This window comes from Epinephelus moara, chromosome 23 (assembly GCF_006386435.1).
Source record: "Epinephelus moara isolate mb chromosome 23, YSFRI_EMoa_1.0, whole genome shotgun sequence".
In the NCBI taxonomy this organism is placed as follows: domain Eukaryota; kingdom Metazoa; phylum Chordata; class Actinopteri; order Perciformes; family Serranidae; genus Epinephelus; species Epinephelus moara.
The window spans coordinates 15,217,466-15,243,067 of NC_065528.1; the positions used below are offsets into that span (position 1 = coordinate 15,217,466).

Here is a 25,602-nt window from a genome sequence, read left to right on the forward strand (position 1 = left end):
TGAAAAACACTTCATTTGATCTGAGGACCCGTACAGACTAAGGAATATGGATAATTTACAGGGTAATCAAGGAATGGACTCATAATTTGAGGTAGCCAACATCCCGCTTTTATACATCCAAGTAACTTCTATAAAGAAAATTAACTGCTTGGCAACTAGACCAGGCCTCTAATGGAGACAGGCCTTTATTTGTCAAAATGTGTAGTGAAGTAATTGAAGTGTTATGGTGTTTTATGAAGTTGATCAAAATTGAATAACATGACATTTCTGAGTAGAATTTAATTAAAATAATAAGTTAGATTATCTTAAATAAAATAACTTGATCACTAAATATCACCACAGCATTTGGATAAATATTAATTTGGTTCAACTTGATTAAGCTTTTCGAGGTCAAAGCAAATCATGGTGGTTGTACTACACTAATTGAGTTAGTCAGATAATTAAAGACTCAATAATGTCAGCTGGAACTACTAAAACTTAATTTTTTTAAAGTTGAACCAGTGGATTCTCTTCTTACAGCGATAGTTTTCCTGTATCATTATTTATGCTTTGATTTGTTTTGTCTGTTTTTCCATGTTGTGCCGATATGAATGAACCCTGCGTTATGCTGCATTGTTTTTATGCTATGCACCAGGGAGGGATACTCAACCTGCTTTGCCCACGGGCCACTTTTGGAAAACGACAGGAGGGCAGGAGGGCAGGAGGCCAGGAGCCTGTCGCAGCAGCTCTGCACAGCTCAGGTTCATTCAGGGGATCCTCTCCTGGCACTTTTTTTGATTAATGAGCTCTGTTTTGATGCTTTTTTAAAAGCGCTCTGGCACCTTATTAAAACTATAATTACAACTAAATCAATTTATTTCTATCACAAATTAGAAAATAGTTGGGGGTGGCCCCCAAACGTGGGCTGTAAGCTGAGTATCGCTGATATATACTTCTAGAATATAATTAAAATTTAATTACTAACAGCATGCAGTGCATTTCATGTGAGTCAGCACTGTTTAAGTGTCAATGCCTCCCTCAGCTGGACGTGAACGGTCCTGCCTCCTGCAAATAAGGATGTAATGTGGGTTATATCATCCAGGTGTGTGCAAAGTGTACCCATCTATCTCTGAGAGGATTCACAACTTCACATTTTTTTGGTACTTGTTCTGATTAGGGCTTTATTGAACACCTCTGTGTGCTGTAAATTTATCAAGTTATTGTCTTACTAAAAAGCTGTCACTGCAAATTATGAGACATAAATAGCTGCTGTAACCTCCGTCCTTTATGGGAACACAAACTCCACACAACATAAACCAGACGAGCCTCTAATTACTTACTCAACTCAGTTTATTTACAGAGTATTTGAAGAGCCATGTATGCAAATGTACTGAAATTACCGACAGAACTCTTCTTCCTTTTTTTTGTTCTTTTTCTTATTTTTTTCCAACACATGGGGAGCTGATTAATCAGAGTTTGATCTCTCGATAGTTTGATCTAGATGCTTCAAAAAATCCAGTGACTTGACCGTTTCTTGGTTTAGGTTACCGTCAAGTCCCTCAGGGAAACAATAAATTAACCAGCTTGTAAGCCGTGCTCCTTCTTCCAGACTTGAGTACATGTAGCAGTTAAAAAACAACGAGTTAATAGCTCTGAGGTGGTTGAGGACCGGGGGGGATACAAACAGATCTAAGTGACACCAAGCCTGCAGTAATTCGGTAGAGAGCGAGAAGAGAGATCAACTGATAAAGGAAGGCTTAACAAAAATAGTTTTCCTACAACATAACTTTACAGTCCTCCCTCAGACGAGTTGAACAGAAGCAATATGATCACAGAGGGTCTGAGCTATGGAGCCACCACCTGATGTTGTTGATCCACCAACAGTTTTTTTTAAAATGAAAGTTCAACTTGAACACGAATCCCAATTCAGAATTCAAGATTTAACACGTGCAATTTGGAGACTCTTGGTTTCTAGCTGATGGAAAATCTGTTTTAGCCTTACAAGGCTTTTTGCTCTTGAGTACTTTTTATTTGTAGCCTTAGCAAATAGCAAAGCAAAAAAGCCTTAACTTCCCCTTTAAAGACGTCTCAACACCTCGACTCTCGCAAACACTCCGAAGAAAACTAGTCTGAATTGTCCCGATATCGGTCACGTGGTTATGTGGTAATGCCTTTTTAATGAACACTGGAAATAAAATAAGAGAACAGGCAACATATATAGCATGGACAGACAGTTAAAAAAAAAAGGACAAATAAAAACAACCCCTTAGAAAAAGGACATTTTCAACATATCGTAGTCATCTGCGACAACATGCATTTTCAGCACAAACTAGTCTACCTGTCTGAACGTGTTAACAATGCCCTTTTTTTAAGCGTATGGAAGTAAACCGCTCACCCTCCCCAAACTGTCCCAGCTTTTACAGAAACGTGTATATTAGTGAGAAAACTGAGGGAAAACACAGCAAAATTTCACACTATTGCCGAACAGACTGCTGGATAAAACATTTGATTATTATAAACCGTCTTCGTCTAACTGGGCTCAGGCGCCTGATCACACAATAATCTGTCTTTATCAATCTGACACGAGTGTTAAGATAGAAATAATGAAAAGAGATAAAGTTGCATCTGCTGGGGCTGCAGATTAACACGAGCTGTGGACTAAATCCTTTTTAAATGTAGCTGTTCAGTGTTTTCTGTACTGGCAAATTTGGCAGGTACACAGCAACCTTCAGAGCGTCTTTAAATTTATTTTAAAATGTTGGGATCAACCAGCACTGCCAGATGTGTAATTATTGTATTTGTACAATAATGTCACCCTCTGTATAATCAAATCTCCATAACATGAAAATTTGGTTATTTTGTGTTAGTTTTGGGCATTGCTACGCCAATCACTGTCTTCCAGTGCTGACAAATTAAGCATATACATCTACAGCACTGAAGAAAGACACGACAAATTGGACAGTAGCATAGCAACATCTACACATCACACAGTTTATATAGCTTCTAACTTGTTTTTTCTTCGATACATCTCATTTGTTATTTCAAAATCATTACATTTTTTTTTGTTTTCAGATGTATTTGTGACCGCCAATCGTCAAAGTGGGACTTTATGGTGTGTCCCTGAACGCAGCACGTGTTGCAGCCAGCACAAGCTGCAGCAGTGAATGTCTTAAAATTACACATTATGCCTGATTTGTCCTCTTGGTTAAAACACGATCATTTTCCTCATGATAATCATTTTAACCCTCTGGTTTGACATTTTCCATCTGGCAACACTGGAATGATCCTCCTGTCATTGTCTGTGTATGAAAATGTTTTGTCGAACTGGTGCTACTGTTACAGAAAGTGGCGTTTGAAAGTTTAAGAGGACGCACTTCCTGTGTGGAACCCTTTATATTTACATCCAATCTTCGGAATAAGATCGTCTTTGCTGTGCAATATTGTTACGTTTCACCTCTGTGCTCAGTATTAAGTGCCACATGTGCTCTTGAGATGATGCCGACTAAATATTCAGTGTTTTGACGTGCCCAGATACACAGAAGTAGAAATCCAGCTAACCGTCTTGTCGACTGTGAGGGCTATTTTCCAAAAAATCGTCATCGTGTTCCCTAAAAAGACAATCATCATTGATATTTTACCGTCTCCCTACTACAAGTGAAAAGATAGCCGCACATGCTACGTGTTAAAACAACGTGTCATCTCTCACAGAAGATGTACAGATGTGTTGACAAATAATTCATGTGTTAAAAGAAGAACAGCTTTAATATATGTAATTCTGCAAACGTACCAGTTATGTGCCTTGCTCAGGACAACATATTGCATGTTACTTTTTAAGACTGTAGTGGGGAGGGTGTCGTTCTCTGTCCATGCATTTAAATAGCAACACAGAAAAAAAAAAAAAAGGCTAACACACACTTAACGCATCTTAGAGAAGAAAATAAGTCACCCAGAGGTCTGCAGCAGTAAATCTTGTCATTTCTTACAGATAGATTTGGACTTATAATCTTTTTTTTTTCCTCTTTTTTGTGTCCGTTAAATTCGAATGTTGAGAGAATAGGAGTATATTTTGTGGATCACATTCAGTTGCCTCGTGTCTCCTCTTCTATATTGGAGTGTTGGCCGCGTAGAGCCTGGTCCATGATCGGGCTGGGGGGAGAGACACAGAGATAAAATGGTGGAGGGTGTGAGGAGGATGTACAGGGGTTTAGATAAGGAAAAGTGTTGCAGAGTGTACACAGATGATCAAACCAAACTCCCACAATACGCAGCCAAAAGTAACTGAAATGCCCCAGTTTTTCTAAATATAAAAGCAAATAAATGAGTCAATCAACAGAAATTGAATTGCAAACATTCTGAAGGTTCAATTTATCATTTTGAAAACATACTCATGCTTTGTTGGTTCTAGCTTGTGCAGAAATTAAGGATTATATTCATTATCGATTAATCTCTCAATTGTTTTCTTGACAAGGTAACGTCTTGGTCCTTTAAGTCCCTCTCCACACACGTTTTCGAGCACTAATATATTTTGTGTAACATGGTTTTTCCCGCTTAATAGAAAAAAAAAAGTGAAATGGAGCTGGAAGCAGATCTACTTTACTTTCTACAAACCAACTCCCCATCACTTTGCGAGGCTGTGACAAGCCCAAAAGAAAAGCCAGCATTTCTGGTTTGGAAGGAGAGACACACCTACTTTTAAACATCATGAGAGACTTGGATATTGACTGGTTTTTGAATATGTGCAAATATCGCAACACTGACCTCTTCAAGGAGGAGGAATGCAGAGTAAAAGGGGGAGGCTGTGTTTGCACGCTCAAACAAGCCCGCCTCCCGTACGAAAACTTTGAAAAGAAATCCTATTTTGACGCAAAGAAGCAAAATGACAAGCGGCTCTAGCTGTTTCTCTTTTCCATATTATGATGTGATAAACAACATGTTAGGGCACCTTAATCAGCACAGCTGCATGTTAACAGGAGTATTAGTGACACATTTATTTTCATTAGACATGTTAACAGCTTAGCAGTAATATTGACGGAACACTTTATGCATGTAACGTAGTGATTGGAAAAACTGCTTTTGCTTAGCTTCGCTCTCTGCTTTGTCCAGCACTGCTTGTGCTAGGTTGACCGGTGAAAGCGCAGTGCGTGTCAAGATAGCTAGCGTTAGCATAAGAGGAAACATCTGAGAGATTCAGCCAGACATGTCTAAGGCAGAATTTATACTTCTGCTGTGAATCGATGCCTTACCCTACACCATAGCCTGACATGCACCTCCCCAGATATGTTATTACACCTTGCGGTGACGCAGACCTCCTGTGTATTTTTGTAAAATGAAGCTTATATTTACTTTAATTTCACAGATAAGAAACAATTGTGAAGACAATAAAGCCTCTACAAAAATAGCATTTTAAGTCTTGTGTGTAATTTATCCTGACTTCATATGAGCAGAGGAAATCTCCGCTCATCGCCAGGCTAATAAATACAATGTAAAATGCCATAGGCTTGTGCTAGTAACATTAGCATGTTGTATTTGTCTGGAAAACGTGTTTAGTATGAGACAGTTGTTTTGTCACTGAACCTTGTGAGTTGTAATGGAGCTGAATTTTATAACATTACTTTTGTTAAATGTTGCTGTTGTCCCTGGCTTTATATGAGTAGAGGGAAAGTTCGCTAGCTGCTAGGCTAATTCATACAATGTAAATTGCCATAGGCTTGTGCTAATAACGTTAGCATGCAGTATTTGTGGGGAAAATGTGTCCAGATAAAGACAAGTGCTTTGTCTGTGAATGCTGCGAGTTATAGTGAAGCTGATTTGTGTGCTTGTGTTTGAAATGGTCTCTATTAAGCCATGTTTAATGTGTGTTTAATGTGTGTTTTGAATCAACTCAACTTTACAGCACTTCACAGAAACCCCACTGACGACGAGTGTTTCGGAGGTGTAACTGCAGAGTGACACAGACACACCACCGCAGAAGTATAAATGGGGTTTTTGATAGATAGTGGAAGGAACTCCAGGGTCAAGTTTCCATCCAAAAACTACACCCTCTCTCAATGTTTGCTGTCAAAACTTTCAATATGCTAATGCTAACACTGCTCTCTGTGCTGGAGGTTTCAGGTTTCTTTGCCGCTGTTGTGTTGAAGTCTGTTTCCCTGGCAGTACGCATACGTTTGAATGTCAGATTTTAGGAAAGTGCACAGACAGATACAGAGAATAGTTTTCCAAAGCCTGAGTTGTTCATTTTGTTAAATCAGCAGTTACAAACCTAAAGGTTTTTAGTTTCCTATTAAAAAAAGACACTTTTATGAAGCTGGAACCAACTGCTTTTAAAGAGCTGGTTAATCTTGCATGCTGATCCAAACCCCTCCTGTTTTCTTCTGGGTAACTTCATACTAGGGCTGTCAAAATTGCTCAAAAATGACGTTCGAATATTCCTTCTAAAAACTCATAGGTTCGAACCATTCGAATATTTTTTTTCCGTATTATGTCCACAAGAGGGCAAACTAATACAAGGAAACATAACTACTTGTAGGTATTTTTATTTCAACATAAACGTCTTTGAAAACATTTACATACCTACACATTAAAACACATAAAACAATTATCTATAACATTACGTTATAAACGACCGCGGACCTCTCGCTCGCCCCCCCTCTCTGACCCGCGGCCACACCGCCCGCGGAAGTGCTGCGAATAGCCTCGAAGTGCCCGACCGTGACCAGCTCGCACCCTGCAGCGATCATTTCGGCGTCTGGTCTATTTTCTGCGCGAGCCGCGAGCGAATGTGTCAAGCCGGGTGACGGAGACAACAGCTGGGAGCAGAACCGCTCGTCGACCTGCGTGGAGAAATGTGCGTCTGATGCCAACGCCCACTTGCAAAGAGGACAGCTGCGGTGGTGTTTTTTTCCCCCTCCACAATCGAATATCAATTTTCACATTCGAAGGTCCATTTTTTTTTAGAATATTCGTTGACAGCCCTACTTCATACGTTTAACCAACTAGTATTTATGGTACCAACTAGCGAAGGTAGCAACGTTTAATTGTCTAGTTGACAAAATCACATGTCCTTGATGAAAGACAGACCTCAGAATTTTCTGTCAGCGTCAAAAAAAAAAAAACATTCGTGAAAGACAGGAAATATTCGGTTAATGTGACCTCTGGTCAAGACATGCCTCTCTGCTTCTTCTACATGGTCCTCCAACACAGATCAGGGGACAAACAAGTGCAAGCACTCAATATGCTCTGGCCAAAAGTTATATTATACTGGGAAGATGGGAGTCATTTGCAGAAATGTCTTTAATGGACTGTGCTGTTGTGATTTGAGAGCTTTTATCTCCATCAGATGAATTACAGAATTGAAAACTACATCAGTTTCAGTTACGCTGACTTACTACCATATTTGTCTGTGACCGGATTGTTTTATATCCATGAAAACACCACCAGACAAATCTAAATCAAACTCTGTGACCACACGTGGCAGCAGCAGTATAGTTCAGCACAGCGGATCCTTCGAGCTTCACTAAGTGTTGAACAGAAACATGAATCTAATGCTCACCTGTCTCAATGGCACTGCTTTCGTTTTTCTTCCATTGCTCTGCAACGTCATTTGCCAGGGGATCATCTGGATTGGGAGCACTTAATAACGCCTGGATAGATAGCAACACTGTGCGGATCTGCAGGGCTGGAGACCACTTATCTGGAAGAGGGAGAGTTAAAATAAAAAGGATGCAAAAAGAGAAACAACAGCGTAAAGGCCAAATTAGGGGGGAACCAAGGGAACGTTGTGATAGGGCATTAGTATTTTGGTATTAGTGGGTAAAGACGGCCACAACATGCCAGTGACAGAGACGGCGAGCAGCAACCATCATGGACAAGAGTTGAAGCTGATCAGGAATTGAGATCCAGCCTGTGCTGCTTTATGCAAAAATATCCAGCTCCTTTTCAGCCATCTCAATTACAAAAAACTGAAATAATTTCCAATATTTAACCTCATTCTGGGTGTGACAATAAAAAATAAATCTGGTTTTATGCCTAACACTGCTGGAGTATAATAACGAGTGAGCCTCTAATTTGGTGCGTTCCGGGTGTAAACGTCTGCTTCAGATGTAGGGTCCACTGCAGCTGACCTAACGGCATATAAAACTTGCAATCTATATTCTATTGTGTCACAACGTCACTTATTTGTGCTTATGGAAATTTCTGTTCTCCCTATCTAAATATTTCCTTCATTTATAATATAAAAAAGAATCAAACAGTACTTCTTAAAGCTGGGGTAGGCCGCATATTGTAATTCGAATGGTCTGAGCAAACATTAGACTTCTACACCTCCTCTTGGCTCTGGTTCCAAACTTTAGAAAATCTAGTCCGTGTCAGGAGGCTTGGCCAATCACAGGTCATTTCAGAGAGAAGACGTTCCTGTTGGCTGTTCTTTTAACGCAGATGCGCATGCATGTCCCTTCACTGAAAGCCTGATTCAATGGTGGAGAATCCTGCAGGTAAAAGTTGCTGTTCCAGCACTGGCTACAGCTACTAATACTGCAGAGAAACCTTAAAAAGATGTAGACGGAGTTATCAAAAAGAGAGTCTGACAATAAAGGCAAGAAATGTGTCAGTATCAGCCAAGCATTCTAGAGATAGAGAGAGATTTTCTGCTAAATGGAGCCAAAGCCTCACAGCAGACCACCTCGCCAGGAGGAGAGCGGGCAGCATCTCTAAGACGGACCTCCATGCAGCAGCCGCAGCAACGCAAAACCGGCCAGCACAAATGACAGCTCTGGGGGACCGGACAGCCCTGACTTCCCACCAGATCAGCAAACTTGCAGTTGGTGCCATCACATAGGTTAGACCCAGCACCAGCCTGCAGTTAGAGCCGGCGTTAGAGGGTTTGCATTGGCCAAATTTGAGATGCTACAGCCACTAACTGTCTCTGGAGCTGCTGCCCGCTCTCTCTCTCTAGAGAAGACGTCCACAGCAGCGGGGAGAAAGTTGCTCCCAAGGAGCGCTGTTAGCTAGCTAATTCTTGTCTCATTTGTGGTCTGAGTAACAGAGAGAGACAGAGCTTGGCAAGGAGGGGCTGAGCAAATGCGCTGCAGGCAACTGTGCAACAAAATAAGATTAAATACATCAATGTACAGGAAACACTAGGACACTGTATGAAGCAAGTGCATACGCCCGTGAGAGGGACTTTTTTTGCAGTTTCTAGATTTCTGCCGACTCAAGCTTTAAGGCGCAAGTAAGTAATATTGCATCAAATGGCCGTGTGTGTTGTGAAAGGGTTGAAAGTACCAGCAAAGCCACTCAAAATCATCTCCCTGCTTTCACAGCTCTGAAGCTTTTAGCTGACGTTTGATAACTGTTTCTGGCTAACCAGCCCACATTTAGACTGCAGCTTCTCAACAGCTCTTAGCAGCCCCCCATATAACCTTGTAGGCAGTTGTTTCCAATCGTCAAGATCGGATAAACCTAGAGTCAGCTACCTGTCCAGCACAAAACAGCAGACAGCTAAAAATCTGTCTCAAAAAGGGTGTACCAGACTTAATATGTCATGTGTCAATATGCTGTGAGTGAGTATCAAAATCCCCATGTACATTTCAAAAAGGGCTTGCAATTTAATTGAAGCTATCATGTTTTCTTACCTTTCAAAATGTCTAAACATATTCTTCCCAGTTTGTCAACATTGGGGTGGTAGATTTTGGTCATGAATCGCACTTTGGGAGCTGCCATGGGATACTCCTCAGGAAGAAATAGTTCAAGTTTAAATGTGCCTCCTTCAAACGGAGAGTCTTGAGGCCCTGCAATAACCACATGGAAGTAACGTGCATTCCCTTCATCTGGCGTAGCCGTGATCCCTGGAACAGGCTCTGCATACAACCGCTGTGTCTCCTAAATGTGGCCAGAATGAGAAATACATAACAGCATTGTTGACATTCACAAGTAGAAAAACTGCGCTGTAGGTGTAGACTTTCAAGTGTATAATGGATGAGGACGCACACTTTCACCCTGCTTAGTCATGCACACACTTCCAACCCACCCACAGACAGACAGAACCACATTCCACGAGCTATTGTCTAACACAGACACTAAAAGGTAGCCGAGGCTGAAGCACTCCTGAGTTGCTGCACAGTGACTTTAAAGGGTTACTTTGCCGACTTTAAACCAGTTTCGTATCATAACAGTGAGGGTAGTATGTGTAAATGAACTGTAGTAAACTTCCCTTCATGTTACCAGCAGCCATATCTCCCTGCTCGTCTCTCAGTTCAAGTTTTCACTGGCTCTAGGGCTGCTGCTTGAACTACAGATTGTACTTTCACATTTTGTGCGCCCGCCACCTCGAACACAGAACACAGAGGTAGATTGAGAGAGAGACCAAGCCCTCTCTCTCAAACTCAGATCAAACTAAAACTGTGCTGATCACATATAAACCAAACTTCTGTTACTGCATTGCCTTTCTCTAGATGCATGAAATGAGGTCCGTGGTTAACGAAAGCTTGAGATTTTCCAGTTTTGATTTACAACGAATTTTGAAGATTTATGTATCTTAAAAAAGGTGTTTGCTAACAACTGGCAAAATTAAACTCAAGAGCGTCATCCCGCTGGACACCATTTTAATGCTTTGTTGGGGTGGCGACATTAAGTCATGCGACTATGATGTAGTCCGTTTATTGCCTAATGTTAGCGTTTTACTTCTGCTGACTGCATTTAGACTTTGAAAATCATTACACACATGTTCATTTGTGAAGATTATCTTGCTGAATGAACCTTGTAAGTGTCGTAAATGTTTATTTGCCGCAGAGCTCATTTTCTACAATAATCCCAAGAAGAAGTCTCATTGGCTTTTTGATGAGGAAACCATGGCAACGGTGACTTCCGCGTCAGTCCTGGAGCACTATGTTTGCATCTTTCTAATGCACAGACAGCCCAGTTTTGTGAAAACACCACGTGAAACTGCAAATTTGTTGGATATAATAATTTAAGATTAAGATTAACCTATACCTTAATTGAGCAACTGATCATTTGGTAAGAAAATGTATTAAATATATAAATATAATTTCCCTGAACCCGAAGTAAGGTCTTCAAATTGCCTGTTTTGTTCACCCAAACACCCAAAACTCAAACATATTCACCTTACTTTCACATAAAGCTGGGTAAACCAGCAAATATTCACATTTAGAGAGTGTACTTTCAGATCAAAGTCATATTATGATCCATTTAATTACAGCTATTCATTTAACAAACAAGACAGTTTATGTGGTGTGTATGTAAAATTTCAATTCTATCACAAGTGGAAAAAAAAGAGAAGTTAAATCTAACATCTAAACAAGGGACAACTGAAATCAAAAGGAGGAAGTGGAACATTTCTCATATTTCTGCATCTGATAAAGCAGGTGCACCGGAACATCTGCAGTCAACAGGAAGGAAACTGGTTTAATCTTGTTGAACTGCTCACTTCTTCGTTCGGATTGGAAACAGAAACTACAGATTTCCATTAAGGAAGCTGCTGTGGTGTTTCTACTTTATTTCAGCGTTATGTTACTGCCAATAAAAACCTACTAAACCCGAGAAATAGCCGGTAGATGTGGCGGAACAGGCTGATCGCGCCCACAGCCGGGCCTGGCCCAGTGAGGTTGCGGTGAGGTTGAGGGAGGAAACCGCAACGCAACAGGCCTTACATTTCACCCTAATTTTTACTTCGGTTTTATACAATCGAAGCAAAACGAACACGCTTACTTTGTTTGGATCATTTAAACATTTCGAGACCACACGGAAAGCGTTTCACAGCAGCGCCAGACATGTGTACCAAACACCAAAGCTACAGCTGCTAGCATAGCTAACATAGCGATACCATTAACATGGCGACTAGGACGAATTGTCATTATTTGTTGATTCAGACTACAAAATTAGCAGCCCACTGATATGAAAACTACTATGTAAGTGCGGCAGCAAATTAACTCCAACAAAATTGAAAGCTCAGATGGACCAGAAGGGAGTAAACGGAAGTTGCAAACAAAACAGACACGGACCAGCGAGCTAGCTTGATAACTAGCTAGATAAGAGCTAATCGTGCTAGCTGTGCTAACGTCAGGCTACACGTTGGAAAGGCAGTAATTTAACGTCCTTTTTCTCACAAAATAAACCTCACAACACCCAGACACGGCCTCGTTAAGATATATGGTCAGTGCCCGGTGTAAAGAATACCTTCACAATCCTACGAGGCAACTGGGACATCTTGTGTTTGCGATTATATTTTTAGCCGTGCACTCGCCGTCTCTTCAGCTTGGACTGACTGAGCTCCCGGGCGGGGACAGATAACTCACTCTTCCGGTTGCTTTGGATGACGTAAGGAAATATGCGGGTGTTCAAGTTTGGGATTTTTTTTTCTTAATTAAAGTTAAAATTAAATATAGAGTACACTTACAATGACAGGTACAGGCAGAAGAGGAGGAAAATAACCAAATCATTGCACCAGCTTCAGTCAAAGATGCTCCGACATCATTGAGAGGTCACAAAGGTCACATATAACAGCATTTAATAGCATCTGTATAGTCAGTGAGTTCATTTTTAAATACAGGACACTATGGTTTACAGCCACTGAATCTGCATTTGTGGATGCAATATCTAAAAAGTAAAAATTAAAGATTTATTATAAAACATTTTCCTTTTCATTAAAATCAAACGCACCAAAGAACATAAATATATGTTTAGATGAACGTTAGAATGTCTTTGTGGCAAATATCCTTCCGTTTTCATCCGCTTATCCGAGGCCAAGTCGCAGGGGCAGCAAAGCACCTCCAACGTCCCTCTCCCCAGCAACGCTTTCCAGCTCCTCCTGAGGGACCCCAAGGTGCCAAGATGCCCAAACCACTTAAACTGGCTCCTTTTGGCGTGAAGGAGCAGCGGCTCGACTCCGAGCTCCCTCCGGATGTTATCTCTAAGGCTGAGCCCAGACACCCCACAAAGGAAACTCATTTCGGCTGCTTGTATCTGCGATCTCATTCTTTCTGTCACTACCCAGAGCTCATGACTATAGGTGAGGGTTGGGCTGTAGATGGACCAGTAAATCGAAAGCTTCGCCCTCCACCTCTTAATAATACATTGTTTAGAAAAAAACATCACCACCTCACTTCATTAGTAAGAAAATACTCACTCTCAAAATACACTTTTTTCCAAGGTACATCCTCTACTGTAGCGTTCCAAAATGCCTTAATATATTTGTTAAACTCTCTAAAAAACATTTTTAAACCATGAAGTACATTAAATGTTACTACTGCATTACACTGTATTATCTGCCTTTATTTCATTGCATTTATTTTTTTCTCCCATACTGGAAACTATCTTTACCCCCAGCTACAGTCAGTTCACCAGGGAACTTGAATTATTGCATTCTGGTGCTGGTCCTTAAAATTTAAATCTATGGGGCAAATTATAAGAGGCCCTAAAATCCAGGGCAGTAAATCTATTCAGCATCACAGTGCATGTGTACGGTCCCACTGCAGCAGCACTGACTCAAAAACTCATGAAAACCTGTGTAATATTTAACAGTTTATTAAACATCATTGTGACAATAACACAAGCAAACATCAGGTGTGGTTTTGGAACCTTGGCCTTCGACTATCTGTCCTTTGGGGGATTCTTCTTTATGCGTCTCATGTGGTACCTGTGAACAGTGACAAAAGGAAATTAGCTTAACAAATACCGATCAGATGTACTTTCTTTCACCTCTCAAACTTCACAGTTACTTACTGTCCTACTGGATACCATCTGTGTTTGGTGGTGAAAAACATCTTGCTCAGCTCCTCTATAGTGGGCCCCTTTTTGTCCTTCAGCACCTCCTTGCTGAGGTGGGCCTTTAAAATCTGGTCGTGGGTCTCGACGGAGTTGCTCAGTGGGTCTGGTCGTTCAATGGGCTGCAAAGATTTACGGTCATGAATAAGGGTGCCTCTTACAAAATGTAAAATATGATCATTTTCATCCTTGTGTGTTTATTTACTAATTACTGACACTATTATATTTCTAACTGAGACACATCTGTGACAGCAGCTTGCAGTCATGTTTACAGCGCTTTAAATTTGTTTGCAGCTCTATGTTGCTTCACCCTGCACCAAAAGCCTCATAAATGTTCGTCAAATTACGAGTTAAAGGAGCAGTGTGTAAGATTTAGTGGCATCTAGCAGTGAGGAGTGCAGACTGCAACCAGCTGAAACTTCTCCCATGTGCCAAGCGTAAACTCCAGGACAGCATTCCTTCAGGTCATTGTTGAAGAGGTTTTAACCGGGAGACAAATTATCCGCAGGTCTCTTCCTCTCCAGAACAAACAGACCCCATGATTTAGATTTGGAAAAATAATGAATAAAACAGTTTCACATTTCAAATAAGTGTTTAAAGGGTGCTGGTCGGCTTGTTGTCGTGGGGCTGCTTAACTGCAGTGGCTGACAAGAAAACATAAATGGCCCTCTAGAGCCAGTGTTTGGTTTGTCTGTTCTGGGCTTCTGTGACTATGTGGCGGTGCAACATGGTGAAATCCAAGGACGAGGACCCGCTCCCTATGTAGATATTAACAGCTCATACACTGTGATTCTTAGGGTGCTTTCAGACCTAGTGTTCACTTGCTTTGGTCTGAATCAGGGACTAATTTTGTTACAAAGTTGCATAATTGCCTAGAGTTGGTTCAAGTTCTCACGGCAGCATTTACAAGTGGACCAGATCAAATGCCTTGTGTGAGAAAGCTGTTCTTGATTGGTCAGAATTTCCATGTGGGAAAAATCCAGGAAGTAAACAAAATGCTGAAGAAGAGTACNCGGATTGAGGTCGGAACACGTTCTCACCACAATCGAACTGCACCAGAGTTCGTTTGTAACCAGACCGAGACCACCTCTTCAATAAGGTCTCAGTCCGGTTGTTCTGGAGTGCACCTGAGGGCGACTGCTGTGTTCAACCGCACTTAGGCAGCAAACGAACTTGAATTAACTGAACCAAACAGGGCAGGTGTGAAGGGCGAAGAATCTGCAGGGTTTTATCCAAAAATCAAACAAACTGGAACCTTTAATTTCCCTCGTAGTTGGAAATAGTGCAACTATATGAGATCATGTGACAACACTGATGTTTATGAAGGTAGAAAGCACTCTCTTACCTGAGTAAGCTCATAGGGGACATCAACAGCAGGATGGTAGCACACTATGGTTTTCCCATCTGAGGTCGCACCGATTTCCACATTACTACATCCGAGAAAAAGGAAGTTATTGCCCTACTCACATTATATTAATCACAAATGCATGTAACATTCTGTGTATTATTTATTCATTAAAAGTGAGGGGTCTGGGGCGTTGGTGGCTTAGTGGATAGAGCAGGCGCCCCATGTACAAGGCTGTTGCCGCAGCGGCCCGGGTTCGACTCCAGACTGTGGCCCTTTGCTGCATGTCATTCTCTCTCTCTCTCTCTCTCTCTCTCTCTCTCTCTCTCTCTCTCTCTCTCTCTCTCTCTCTTCCCCCCCCTTCACACTCAGCTTGCCTATCAATTAAAGGCAAAAATGCCCAAAAAATATATTTAAAAAAAAAAAGTGAAGGGTCTAAGTGTGTCTTAGACTAAAAACAGGGTAATCACAGTTAACCTCTTAACATACCAGTTAGGGATGTCAAGCAGAGGACCAGTGACACTGGACTTCTGTCGCACTGGCACCAAACATGCTGCAACAGAAAGACAAACAGGTGAGACACACAGATATTAGCCCTTAGCATACTAGAGAGGGCAAATTTAAACTTCTTAGCTACAGTAAAATACATCACAAACGAAGAACCAAGAAGTTATGACACCTGCTAATGATTTGTTTTATTTTTATGTACAGAAATTAAGGTTTTAACGGTGAAAACATAGGTGCTAGCTAAAACATATTCTCAAGGTTAGCCTGTTAGCTTTAATGACGCGTTTCCGTTAACGGTTATAAACGGTTAACGACAACGACCTCCATTAAAATCCTCGTTAAATGATATGAACGTAACTTACTTTGTACACGTCGCAGTGTGGTGCCGGTAGAAAGTCGCGTTAAAAGGCTGTGTAGCTTACACAAATGACCCGACGCCATGCTATGTTATTCTCGAGTGTGCACCAAGATAAAAGTTCCGTCGTAGCACTCAGACACACTCACTTTCGTTCCGCTTCTCAAACGACAGTTAGCCATACAAAGAAAAAAAAAAATAACAGCCGTCACACAAAAAATCTTATTTTAAAACTTTATTTAATCATAACACAGGTGAGAGTTTTGTTCATTTTTAGGGCTGGATAATGTACACTGCAAGTGTCATCACGTGCATTTACCACACCACCACGAGTGGAAGCTTTTGAGGAAGCAGGTTAAAGGGACAGTTAAGATTTTTTTGAAGTGGGTTTGTATTGGACACTTACCCATAGTCAGTGTGTTACATACAGTAGATGTCAGTCGGCATGCTCCCAGTTTGAAGAAGCAGGCTGGAGTCTGGCATTGAAGCTAATGTACTGCTGTGGAGGGGTCAGCTACGAAACATATTTTCGCCTCCTACATAAAAGTCCCACCGGAAGAAATCAATATCAGTTTAACTATATGCTATATTGAGAGTATTTTCATTGCTTTACCTTTTCATCAGACAGCTCGTGTCAACTGGAAAGCCATTAACGGCTTCAGTTTGCCATCTATGCTCTGGTCAAATCCACCAGACTCCATTGAGAAAAACAGCAATTTTAGCTCGCTGAATACTAGAGCTGCTGGTCTACTGCTGCTTCAATTAGTTAGTTAGTTTGTGTTATTGTGTGACTTTGGTGAATCCAAAGTAACCCTTTTAAACACCAGTCACACATAAACACAAACTGACTAAGAGTTTGAGGCCATAGCAGACCAGCAGCTCCTGTGTTCAGAGATGTTAAATCACTGTTTTTCTCAATGGAGTCTGGCTCTTCAGAGAACAATGTAACAGCTTCACTTTCCCATTGGAAGTCACTGTCTGACATTTAAGTAAAGCAGTGACAATACTCTCAATATAGCGTACACTTGAAATGACATTGTTTTTTTTTGTGTGGGACTTTTTCTATGGTAGAAGTCTGATTGACAATATTTTGCACAGTGTTCAATATCTTTAATCATGACAACGATACGTATTCACTGTTATTCCAGAGAACTGTATTCTGGTCAGGATGGAAAACTTCTGAAGCAGGATTTAAACATTAATTAGGCTACTCGTTTCACCTGCTCTTGAAACGTGAAACCTCTTAGGCTTCCCAAGTGCATCGATATGAAGTGTGTGAAGACATCTAATAGGCTGGACTGAACCCTTTTGTGCCCTAGGCAGCTGCCTATGTCACCTGTAGGATGATCTGCCACTGAGCACATGTAGGCAGCCATCTCTGCCAAGTCAGTCTGCAGCCGACCCTGACACAAACATGGACAAGGTACAAAATGTGATCACGTTAAACTCCTTGAATTGACATAATCTCGGAGAAACTGACTCCAAATTTCCACCACAAACCAGAAATCTACAAGGAGGGTGTAGTATCTGCCGTTCTCTTTAGTTTACTGCAACTTGTTTGTCAATTTTACCTCACGTTCGATCCATTTGAGACAGAGTTATCATGTATACCACATGATGGTTGCAGACTCCAAAGGACAAAGGGTTTACACATTTTATAAACTGTATTTATTTATTGAATACAAGTCTTTTTCAATACCTTTGCCAGGTGTGAGCACACAGGCGTCTTTTAATATTTAATTTTACCATTCTTTATTACCAGGAAACCCTGGTATGCAATATCACAATGTCAGGTATTCATGTGAAAATAGTTTAAGTCGCATATTACATTTGTAAATGTACAAAGAAAGGCAAACTGAAAGAGATCAGAGAGAGACAGTCATTCAAATACTGAACTGCTTCCACCTAAAAATCCAAAATAAACTCATGAAAAAATTCACTAATATGAGAAACACTTTGTCTTTTCTTAACACGTCTTCAAGTGTGCCGGGTTGCTGTTGTTACCTGCGCAGAGAGACAAGCTCAACAAGTTTTTCCAGGTGTGCTCCGGTCAAGTTTGCATTCTGGCCAACATTTCATATCCTTCAGGAATGCAGCTTCAGCAGCAAGTATAAAAGCTTGACGTCTTTTCAGGGATGCTCAGTTTATTCATGTTTACAAGTCGTCGATGCATCCAGAGTGAGACTAAGAGACGTCCATCTCTGCTGTGGCTGCAGCGCTGGGTGCCTGTGATCCCGTGTTCGCCACCAGACGCTCTCGACCGCCAAACACCTCAGTCACTAAAGTCAAACAATCACAATAACACGAGCGTTATTAATCTAACAACTGACTTCACAGATAAAGATCAGTTTAAATAGCACATATTGTGTGATGTTAAATGTGAAAGAAACCGTACCTGCTGCAACATCACTTATATCCCAAATCCGCAAGCCGTCCTTCTGTCCCCCAAAGGCGTAGACGAAGGGCTGATCAGGGCAACACGACGCACAGAACAGCACACCCTGTTCACAGGAGGGAAAGGAAGCATGATAAAACACCTCTACAAAGAATCTGAGATCATGTTGAATTTTCATGTTCTTACCATTTTCATATCCCGTGAGTGCACCAGGTTGGGCTTGTTGCCCAAAATGTCCCAAACCTTAACGTGTCTGTCGGCTGATGAGGTCACCAGGCATCCTTTAATCTGGCTGCTGAGGTCCAAACCTGCAGAAATGTTGACAAACTTTAGATGTCGTTGTCCATGAAAGTTTCACAGGAGCAGGTGTATTCAAGATTCCCCCAACAACTCTCCCACACTTACATGGAGGAGAACATGTAAGAGGAAGGCCCCCTGCTGGCTGGATGGAGCGCTACTCTCTGGGCTCTCCAAAATGTTTTCAAAGATTTACTAAAAATAAGCCAGCCACAAGTTTTCCCATGTTCCTCTGGTATGTACCAACAATGTTCACCCATAATTGCATCCTTCCTCAGAGAGGCAAGTTTATTTATATAGCACCACAGACAGACATGAGGCAGAACAAAGAGCTTCACAGGGGGACAGACATTTTGATATCAAAGTTTGCTGACCCTGCTCTACAACAAACCTCTCTGGACTCTTCATTGACAGCTACAACATCTGCTGTATTGGCAGACAGATGTGGAAAGGAAAGCTTTGACAAAGGAGTGTTTGTACACTCTCACTGAGGGGGAGAACAGGTTTGCTATAAGGTCATCTATTGTCATCACGTGCTGTGTACATTCCTCTGTAAGCATAACAGCCATTCAAGATGTGTGACAATGATTCAGTGATCTGTGGTGTGACGCAGACAGTAAGGAACCAGATGGAAAGGTTGAGTCCAGTAGGAAGGACTTGTGGTCGAGCTTTTGCTGTGAATGTGACAGTGTTGTTGAGGAATGAGTGAGAAACAACACACAGACACACACACACACGCCTACCTGACACTTCTCCGTCATGAGCCCTCAGTGTGAAAACAGGTTTATCTGAGCGTGCATCCAGACAGTAGATAAATCCGTCCTCTGTGCTGGCCTGAAACAAAACCACAAACTCAAATCACCCACTGAACTTGCCAAACTTGTAATTATCACTTGCAACCGTTAAAGTTTTAAAAGTAACATGGATGGATTATTTGCTTTAAAAATATATTCGAACAATTTGGGCACCGACCAGGAAGTTGCACGGTGAAAAGTGGTCCCACGTCAGACGCTCCACTTGACCGCTGAACCTCCAGGTCCGATTGCTGCTGTCTGGACTGCGACAGTCGTACAGAACAACTGTCCTGAAAAGACAAAAAAATGTTTGCGTCTCAAACTCACATGATCTGTTCATTCCTTTTCACCTCATACGATAAACTAACCACAAAGGTTAGTTTAGAGGGAGACTAGATAGATAGATAGATAGATAGATAGATAGATAGATAGATAGACAGACAGACAGACAGACAGACAGACAGACAGANCAGACAGATAGATAGATAGATAGATAGATAGATAGATAGATAGATAGATAGATAGGCTACAGCACATCAAAGTGGGAAATAACAATAAACACCACCTGTGTTCTTGTGTATCAGTCTCTGTCCCCGCTCTAAATTCTGAGGTTTTTGTGGGTCCGTGAATGCAGCGCAGGCAGAACTCTTTATTTTTGTCCTCATTTCAAATCGGCGCAGCATGGCTTGAGTGGACGCGGATAAAAGTTAAAGGGGAAAAGGCCTACAGTATTGTACGTGTGCTACTGCGGTAACTTCAGTCATCTCACAAACTGATTTAGTGTAGCGTGTGCAACATATAGGCCGATGTCGTACTGTAGACTAATTAACAGACAGATTAAACAGAGGAGCAGCTCTGTGTCTCTGAGTGTTACTGGAGAAACTGTGAGTGAGTGAGTGGGGCGGAGCTGTGTGGGGAGTGTGAGAGAGGAGAGATGAACACTGGTGTGTGTTATGTGATGCGGTGTTGTCTAAATCTATATCTTGCTTGAAAGTATCGATATATCATAAAAAAAAAAAAAATTGATATTCCATCCAGCCCTGGAACTGTCTAGCTCCAAAGATAGAAAATCAAAACGTGGCGGCACATGTTTTAATCGTGGTGGGCCCCCATCCATAAATAAATGAACATGTGGGAAGCCCTGATGAAGCTGACTGTTCCTGCAGTTTGCAAGATAAGCTGCGGACACACACACACACACACACACACACGATCAAACACATGATCCCCGCCAGGCTCATGACTGTCAGAGACAATGACAATAGTAGCTTGTACTTACTTATCATATGATCCTGATATCAGAGTCTGTGCCTCAAATGGGTGGAATGATAACGTCTGAACCTGAAAGATAAAAAAAAACAACAACGTTGTTTTCCAGAAGCTGAAGCAAATTCTGAAGACGTAATATCAAAGTTACACTGTGAATTACATGCAGTGTTACTCTGTCTCTCATCAAATACCTTATCAGTGTGCCTGCACAGAGTTGTGGCTGGTTTGCCTTGACTCAGATCCCACAAGATAACCGTGTCGTCTGCTGATCCGCTGGCCAACACGTTTCTGAGCAGGAGAGGCGGATTTGTTTTAAGGTGAAAGAAAGACACATACACAGTAATGGTGCACAAACATGAAATGTAAAATGTCAGCAAACGGAACAAGGATCAGTTAAAACGTCTCAGAATTCTGACCTGACCAGTTTGTTCCAGGATAAGTCCAGCACTGCATCTGTGTGCCCGTCGACAGGCTCTGCTGCCGCCGCCCCCTGGCATCGACAGGAACAGGCAGCAATGTGTTGTTAATGTGCTTAACCAGATCCCACCCTCACTGTATAGATGCTTGTGAGAATATGCTTGTACCTTCTTGCTCTTCTTTTTCTTCTTGGAGGCCTTTTTGCTCCCGAGGGAGAAGGCCGGCTCTAGGCAGTCCACCACGTCCAGGTCCCACACGTCTATCTGAGGAGTCATGTTGCCCACTGCAGCGTAGTTACCTGTAGCACGGACAAACAGAGCGGCACAGGCTCAATACAGGGACATGTGCATAATGTGCTGTCCTAAAATTAAACATAATGCTGGAAATTCATTACTATGTGAATGGCAGTGCAAAGCTGATACAAACTGAAGCCTGGATCAAAAGGAACAGGATTTCCTTTAATGGTTTTTCTTACCAGGTCCTTCTCCAGGGCTGGGGTCAAAGTTCAGCCACTCCACACACAGAGGGTAGGCCGGCAGCAGAATATCATGATGAACATACAGAGAGTCCTCCTCGGAGTTATAAACTGTGAAGCAAAAAGGATCTTACTCTTCAACAAAAATGTCTGGACAATAGGGTCCAGGTTAAAAAATACAGAAGTCACCGTTTATAATTTAGCTTATATTCTAAACTAGTACAAAAGTATCACAACAATGGAGGTTATTTTCCTCTCTGTCATCTCATCCTGTCACATCTGAAGATACTTACCATGGATCTCCAAATTGCAGCAGTCCTTTTCTGCCCGGCCTGCCAGGATGAGATTGTCACCGGGCTTGATTTGGAAGTCTTCTCGCTCATATTGGTCCTAGAGGGGAAACCGAAAGTAAACTTGGCATTGGAGCTAAATGCTTCATGTTTAATGACGTTCCTGTGTGACAATTTGTGCTTCAGTTTATCTGAAATTTCACAGCGATACGTTTGTGGTTGATATCAGGCTTTGGTTGCTACTTGAAGGGGGATTATACTGAATGTGTCTGCATGTGATCTTTGAGGGCACTCACTGTGTCTTTGATGGTGATGTAAGGATCCTTGTCATTACAGCTGTACACTGTGAGCCCAGCCAGACTGTCGCCCAGACTGGCGGTCGCTATTTTAAAGACAAACAGCAGATACAGGGTCAGTCTGAACAAGACTCTCAGCCACGTTTATATAGACACACATGAAGTGGTGGTCAGACAGAATGAGCAGGAATTAGTCTGCGCGCACGCGCGCGCACACACACACACACACACACTACATAAACACCTCCCCACTCACCTGCATCCTCTTCATCATATTTATCCAGGCCGTACTCTGCCAGCTCATCGTCCTCCTCATTTCCTTCGTCCTTCTCTGCTTTTGGAACTCCAGCGCCGTCCGCTGTATCACTCGCAGGATTCTCTTCGCAAGCTATACCTTCATCATCATCCTCTTCATCCCTGGCTGCCAGCTCCCTGATTCAGCAGAGTGAAGAAAAACAACTCAAGAAATAAACAAAGAAACATGAAACCAGCTTCAGCAGTGATATTTTATTTCTATCGAGCGCTCAATGGCATCTTAAGATTCTGACAACAGATCAATGCAGTAACGTGTGATTCGTCCCAACATACCCCAGCTCCTCTTTTGCTTCAACGATGATGCGCTGCAGCTCCTCTTGGCTCAACTCGACCTGAAATTGAATTAAAAAAAACAAGTTGATGACGTGTTTTGTTTCAAGCTCGTATCAGAGACAAAAAAGAGGGAGACTGAGTACTTTCTTAGGTACTGGATCCCCCATAATTTTAGCAGTACTGGGGATCCTACTGGCAATTTAGAGTCATCAATTAACCTGCATGTCTTTGGACTGTGGGAGGAAGCTGGAGTACCCAGTAAACCCACACTGACATGGCGAGAACATACAAACTCCGCACAGAGGCCCTCCCTCACCCTAGAGTTCGAACCGGGAACCGGATGCCGCCCATTAGAAAGAGTTGTATACATCTATTACAATATATGATTGTTACATTTAATAAAATAGGACCTTTTAAAAATATATATTTTATTATTTCCCTGACCCCCTGCAATTACACCACACACCACTGGAGGTCGCCGAACCCCCAGTTGATAAACAATGTTACTAACTACCATTTTTTGTTGCCATTTGTGGTTAAATCTCTAAATACACAGTATGGCAGGTGGCACTGAGGAGAAAAGGAGGTGCAACAATTTGTGACGTTTTTTTAGATACAGGGCTACCTAATCTGTATGCATTTTGATATGTTGTAATGAAGCATTTTTAGGATTATTTGTATGTTTCTCTGCAGAGCATCAGCAGTACAAGAGCTGCTCTTGCCGTGGGACTATTTTCATTGTCTGTGTTTGTTTGTTTGGGTCTTTTTCTTTGTCTAGTCCACCCTGGCAAGTGAGCTGGTAGCAGGTAAAAAGATATGGGTATTGCCCTTGGGGCAGACGACATTTTCTTTCCTGTAGTTTTTTTTATTTTGTTTTTTCTGCCTGCTTCCACCCACTAATTGCCAACTGGCTGAGGTTGAATCCCAGTCAGAGGGTCAGGGCAGGCTTAAGGTGTGCTGTGGTTAACTGTTTGCAGTGAAAATAATTCTAAAGGAAACTTTAGAAATGTGCCAACGCACTTGGAGTGCAAGATGTATTGATTAGAGCAGTGGGCCTGGGGCTCAATCTGAATGGACCACAAGTGACTTGCAAACGTGTCAAGTTTGTTAAAAAAAAATAAATCATATTTTATTTCTAAGTACAGTAAATTTCCAGCACAGAACTTTTATTTTGAAGTGCTGTTTCCTGCTGTAGAGTGACTAACCAACAGCTACTTAACAAAGACAGCAAACTAGCTTGAAGACATGGCCAAATGCAAGTATGACACTGAATATATTTAACTGCGTGGACCTTGAACTAATGACTAAGGAGAAATCTGGACCCCGTGGTTGGACCAGTTGGGAACCACTGGATTAGAGTGTGTACTGGTGTGACAGTGGAGCTTAACCCCTGCCCTGTAAGTGATGGCTGGAGAGTCAATCCTGAGGAGGGTAAAGTGGGAAAACACAGATTGTGAACCTGGACCTCTGTTATAAAAGCCTGTCTATCATTTACTGTCAGTCGATATGCTAATTACCTGATTCCAGTGCACCTGGTTTTAATAAAGCACTAATTAAGATTTACAGAATGATCTAAAATATTCATAGTAAATTAGTAAATAGGTCTATGAATACAGCAAGTATAATATATATATGTAATATATATATACAAATATACGTCAAGCTGTAAACAACAACCAATCAAGTGTAATAAAAGTTAAACATTAAAACTAACATTTTATATCCTTTCCAACAGGTTTGATTTAATTTTTCATCACTTCCTAGCATCAGCTGCATGGTAACTACGTTTTCTACTCCTACTTCTCAACTTTATATTTCTTCTGCTACTACAATAAAAAGGTAAAATACTTCCCTTGTGCCACTTGTAGCACTGACTAGCTCAGGGTATTCTCAACTATATTACAGTACAGCTATGACAGTTAGCCTTGCTAGTTAGCTGTAGCTACTGTTACAAAATGTTTTATTACACGACAGTTTTTGTTTAGGCAGTCTAAAGCGCCACATTGGCTGTAAATAAAATGTAAATTAAAGCCAAACGGCTTAGTAGTTTGGTCAGTTAAACTAGTAAAGTAGTAGTAGTAGTCTACCTGCCATGTTGACAAATTAGCCGCTAGTTGGCTAACGCAGGCTAGCTTAACATGCTACCTACTTTGTCCGGGGTTTCCTTGGCAACGCCTCGAGCCACCCATCCGACACAGGTGATCTGGGAGCTCATTATGGAGACAATGTCTGATTTATCGATCAAATATGATAAAATCTACACACTTGTACTGCCGTCAAGGATGGTCCACCTCATGAACGCACACAGTGGGCGTACATGTGAGTTACAGTGGGTCCTTGTCGCATCTAGATGACGTCAAGAGAGCGTCGAAGTCTGCCTGATCAAAAATGCAATAGAGACGTAAAGAAAGCCGCCACCACACTGACCTGCTATATCTTAGTTTAGTTTTAATTTATTAATGATGATTATGTAGATATTTATTGTAGTGATGAACGTATTTTTTTATATAAATAAGAATTTTATTTACAGTTACATTTGAATACAGATTAGGGTATTACTTTAACTGCAAAGCAGAAATAAAGGATAATGAAAGACAAAAAAAAAAAAAAAAAAAAAAAAAAGTACACTTACAGACGTAGGACCTTTCCAGTTTGAAAGGATTTTTTTTTTTTTTTGTAAAGAATTATGTCATTTAGGAATGCATGAGATATCGGGCTAGTTCAATAAGGAATTAAAAAAGTGTATAAAAATAAATAAAAAACAAAATTGATTTTAAAAAATGAACAAACATTGTGTGCTTTATTTATACAGTTTCTGG

General features: G+C 41.4%; 3 protein-coding genes across 3 annotated transcripts; all 3 read right to left on the reverse strand.

Moving 5' to 3' along the window:
• Positions 1-1,311: 1,311 nt before the first annotated feature.
• On the reverse strand, positions 1,312-12,308 carry ube2nb (ubiquitin-conjugating enzyme E2Nb). The gene is made up of 4 exons (XM_050035754.1): positions 12,169-12,308; positions 9,609-9,855; positions 7,529-7,669; positions 1,312-4,125 (listed from the first exon to the last, which is right to left on the reverse strand). The coding sequence occupies exons 1-4, from the start codon at positions 12,196-12,198 to the stop codon at positions 4,082-4,084; spliced, it is 462 nt and encodes a 153-aa protein (XP_049891711.1). The 5' UTR covers positions 12,199-12,308; the 3' UTR covers positions 1,312-4,081.
• Positions 12,309-13,499: 1,191 nt separating this feature from the next.
• Positions 13,500-16,127, reverse strand: mrpl42 (mitochondrial ribosomal protein L42). The gene is made up of 5 exons (XM_050035756.1): positions 15,970-16,127; positions 15,590-15,653; positions 15,101-15,185; positions 13,714-13,877; positions 13,500-13,627 (listed from the first exon to the last, which is right to left on the reverse strand). Exons 1-5 carry the CDS (start codon positions 16,046-16,048, stop codon positions 13,582-13,584), a joined length of 438 nt encoding a protein of 145 aa, XP_049891713.1. The 5' UTR covers positions 16,049-16,127; the 3' UTR covers positions 13,500-13,581.
• Positions 16,128-17,607: 1,480 nt separating this feature from the next.
• On the reverse strand, positions 17,608-25,125 carry pwp1 (PWP1 homolog, endonuclein). The gene is made up of 15 exons (XM_050035753.1): positions 24,933-25,125; positions 22,784-22,842; positions 22,452-22,627; positions 22,196-22,281; positions 21,903-21,999; positions 21,610-21,720; positions 21,302-21,432; positions 21,134-21,207; positions 20,909-21,005; positions 20,728-20,789; positions 19,627-19,738; positions 19,398-19,488; positions 18,544-18,665; positions 18,358-18,463; positions 17,608-18,241 (listed from the first exon to the last, which is right to left on the reverse strand). The coding sequence occupies exons 1-15, from the start codon at positions 24,996-24,998 to the stop codon at positions 18,147-18,149; spliced, it is 1,485 nt and encodes a 494-aa protein (XP_049891710.1). The 5' UTR covers positions 24,999-25,125; the 3' UTR covers positions 17,608-18,146.
• Between the last annotated feature and the right edge of the window lie 477 nt (positions 25,126-25,602).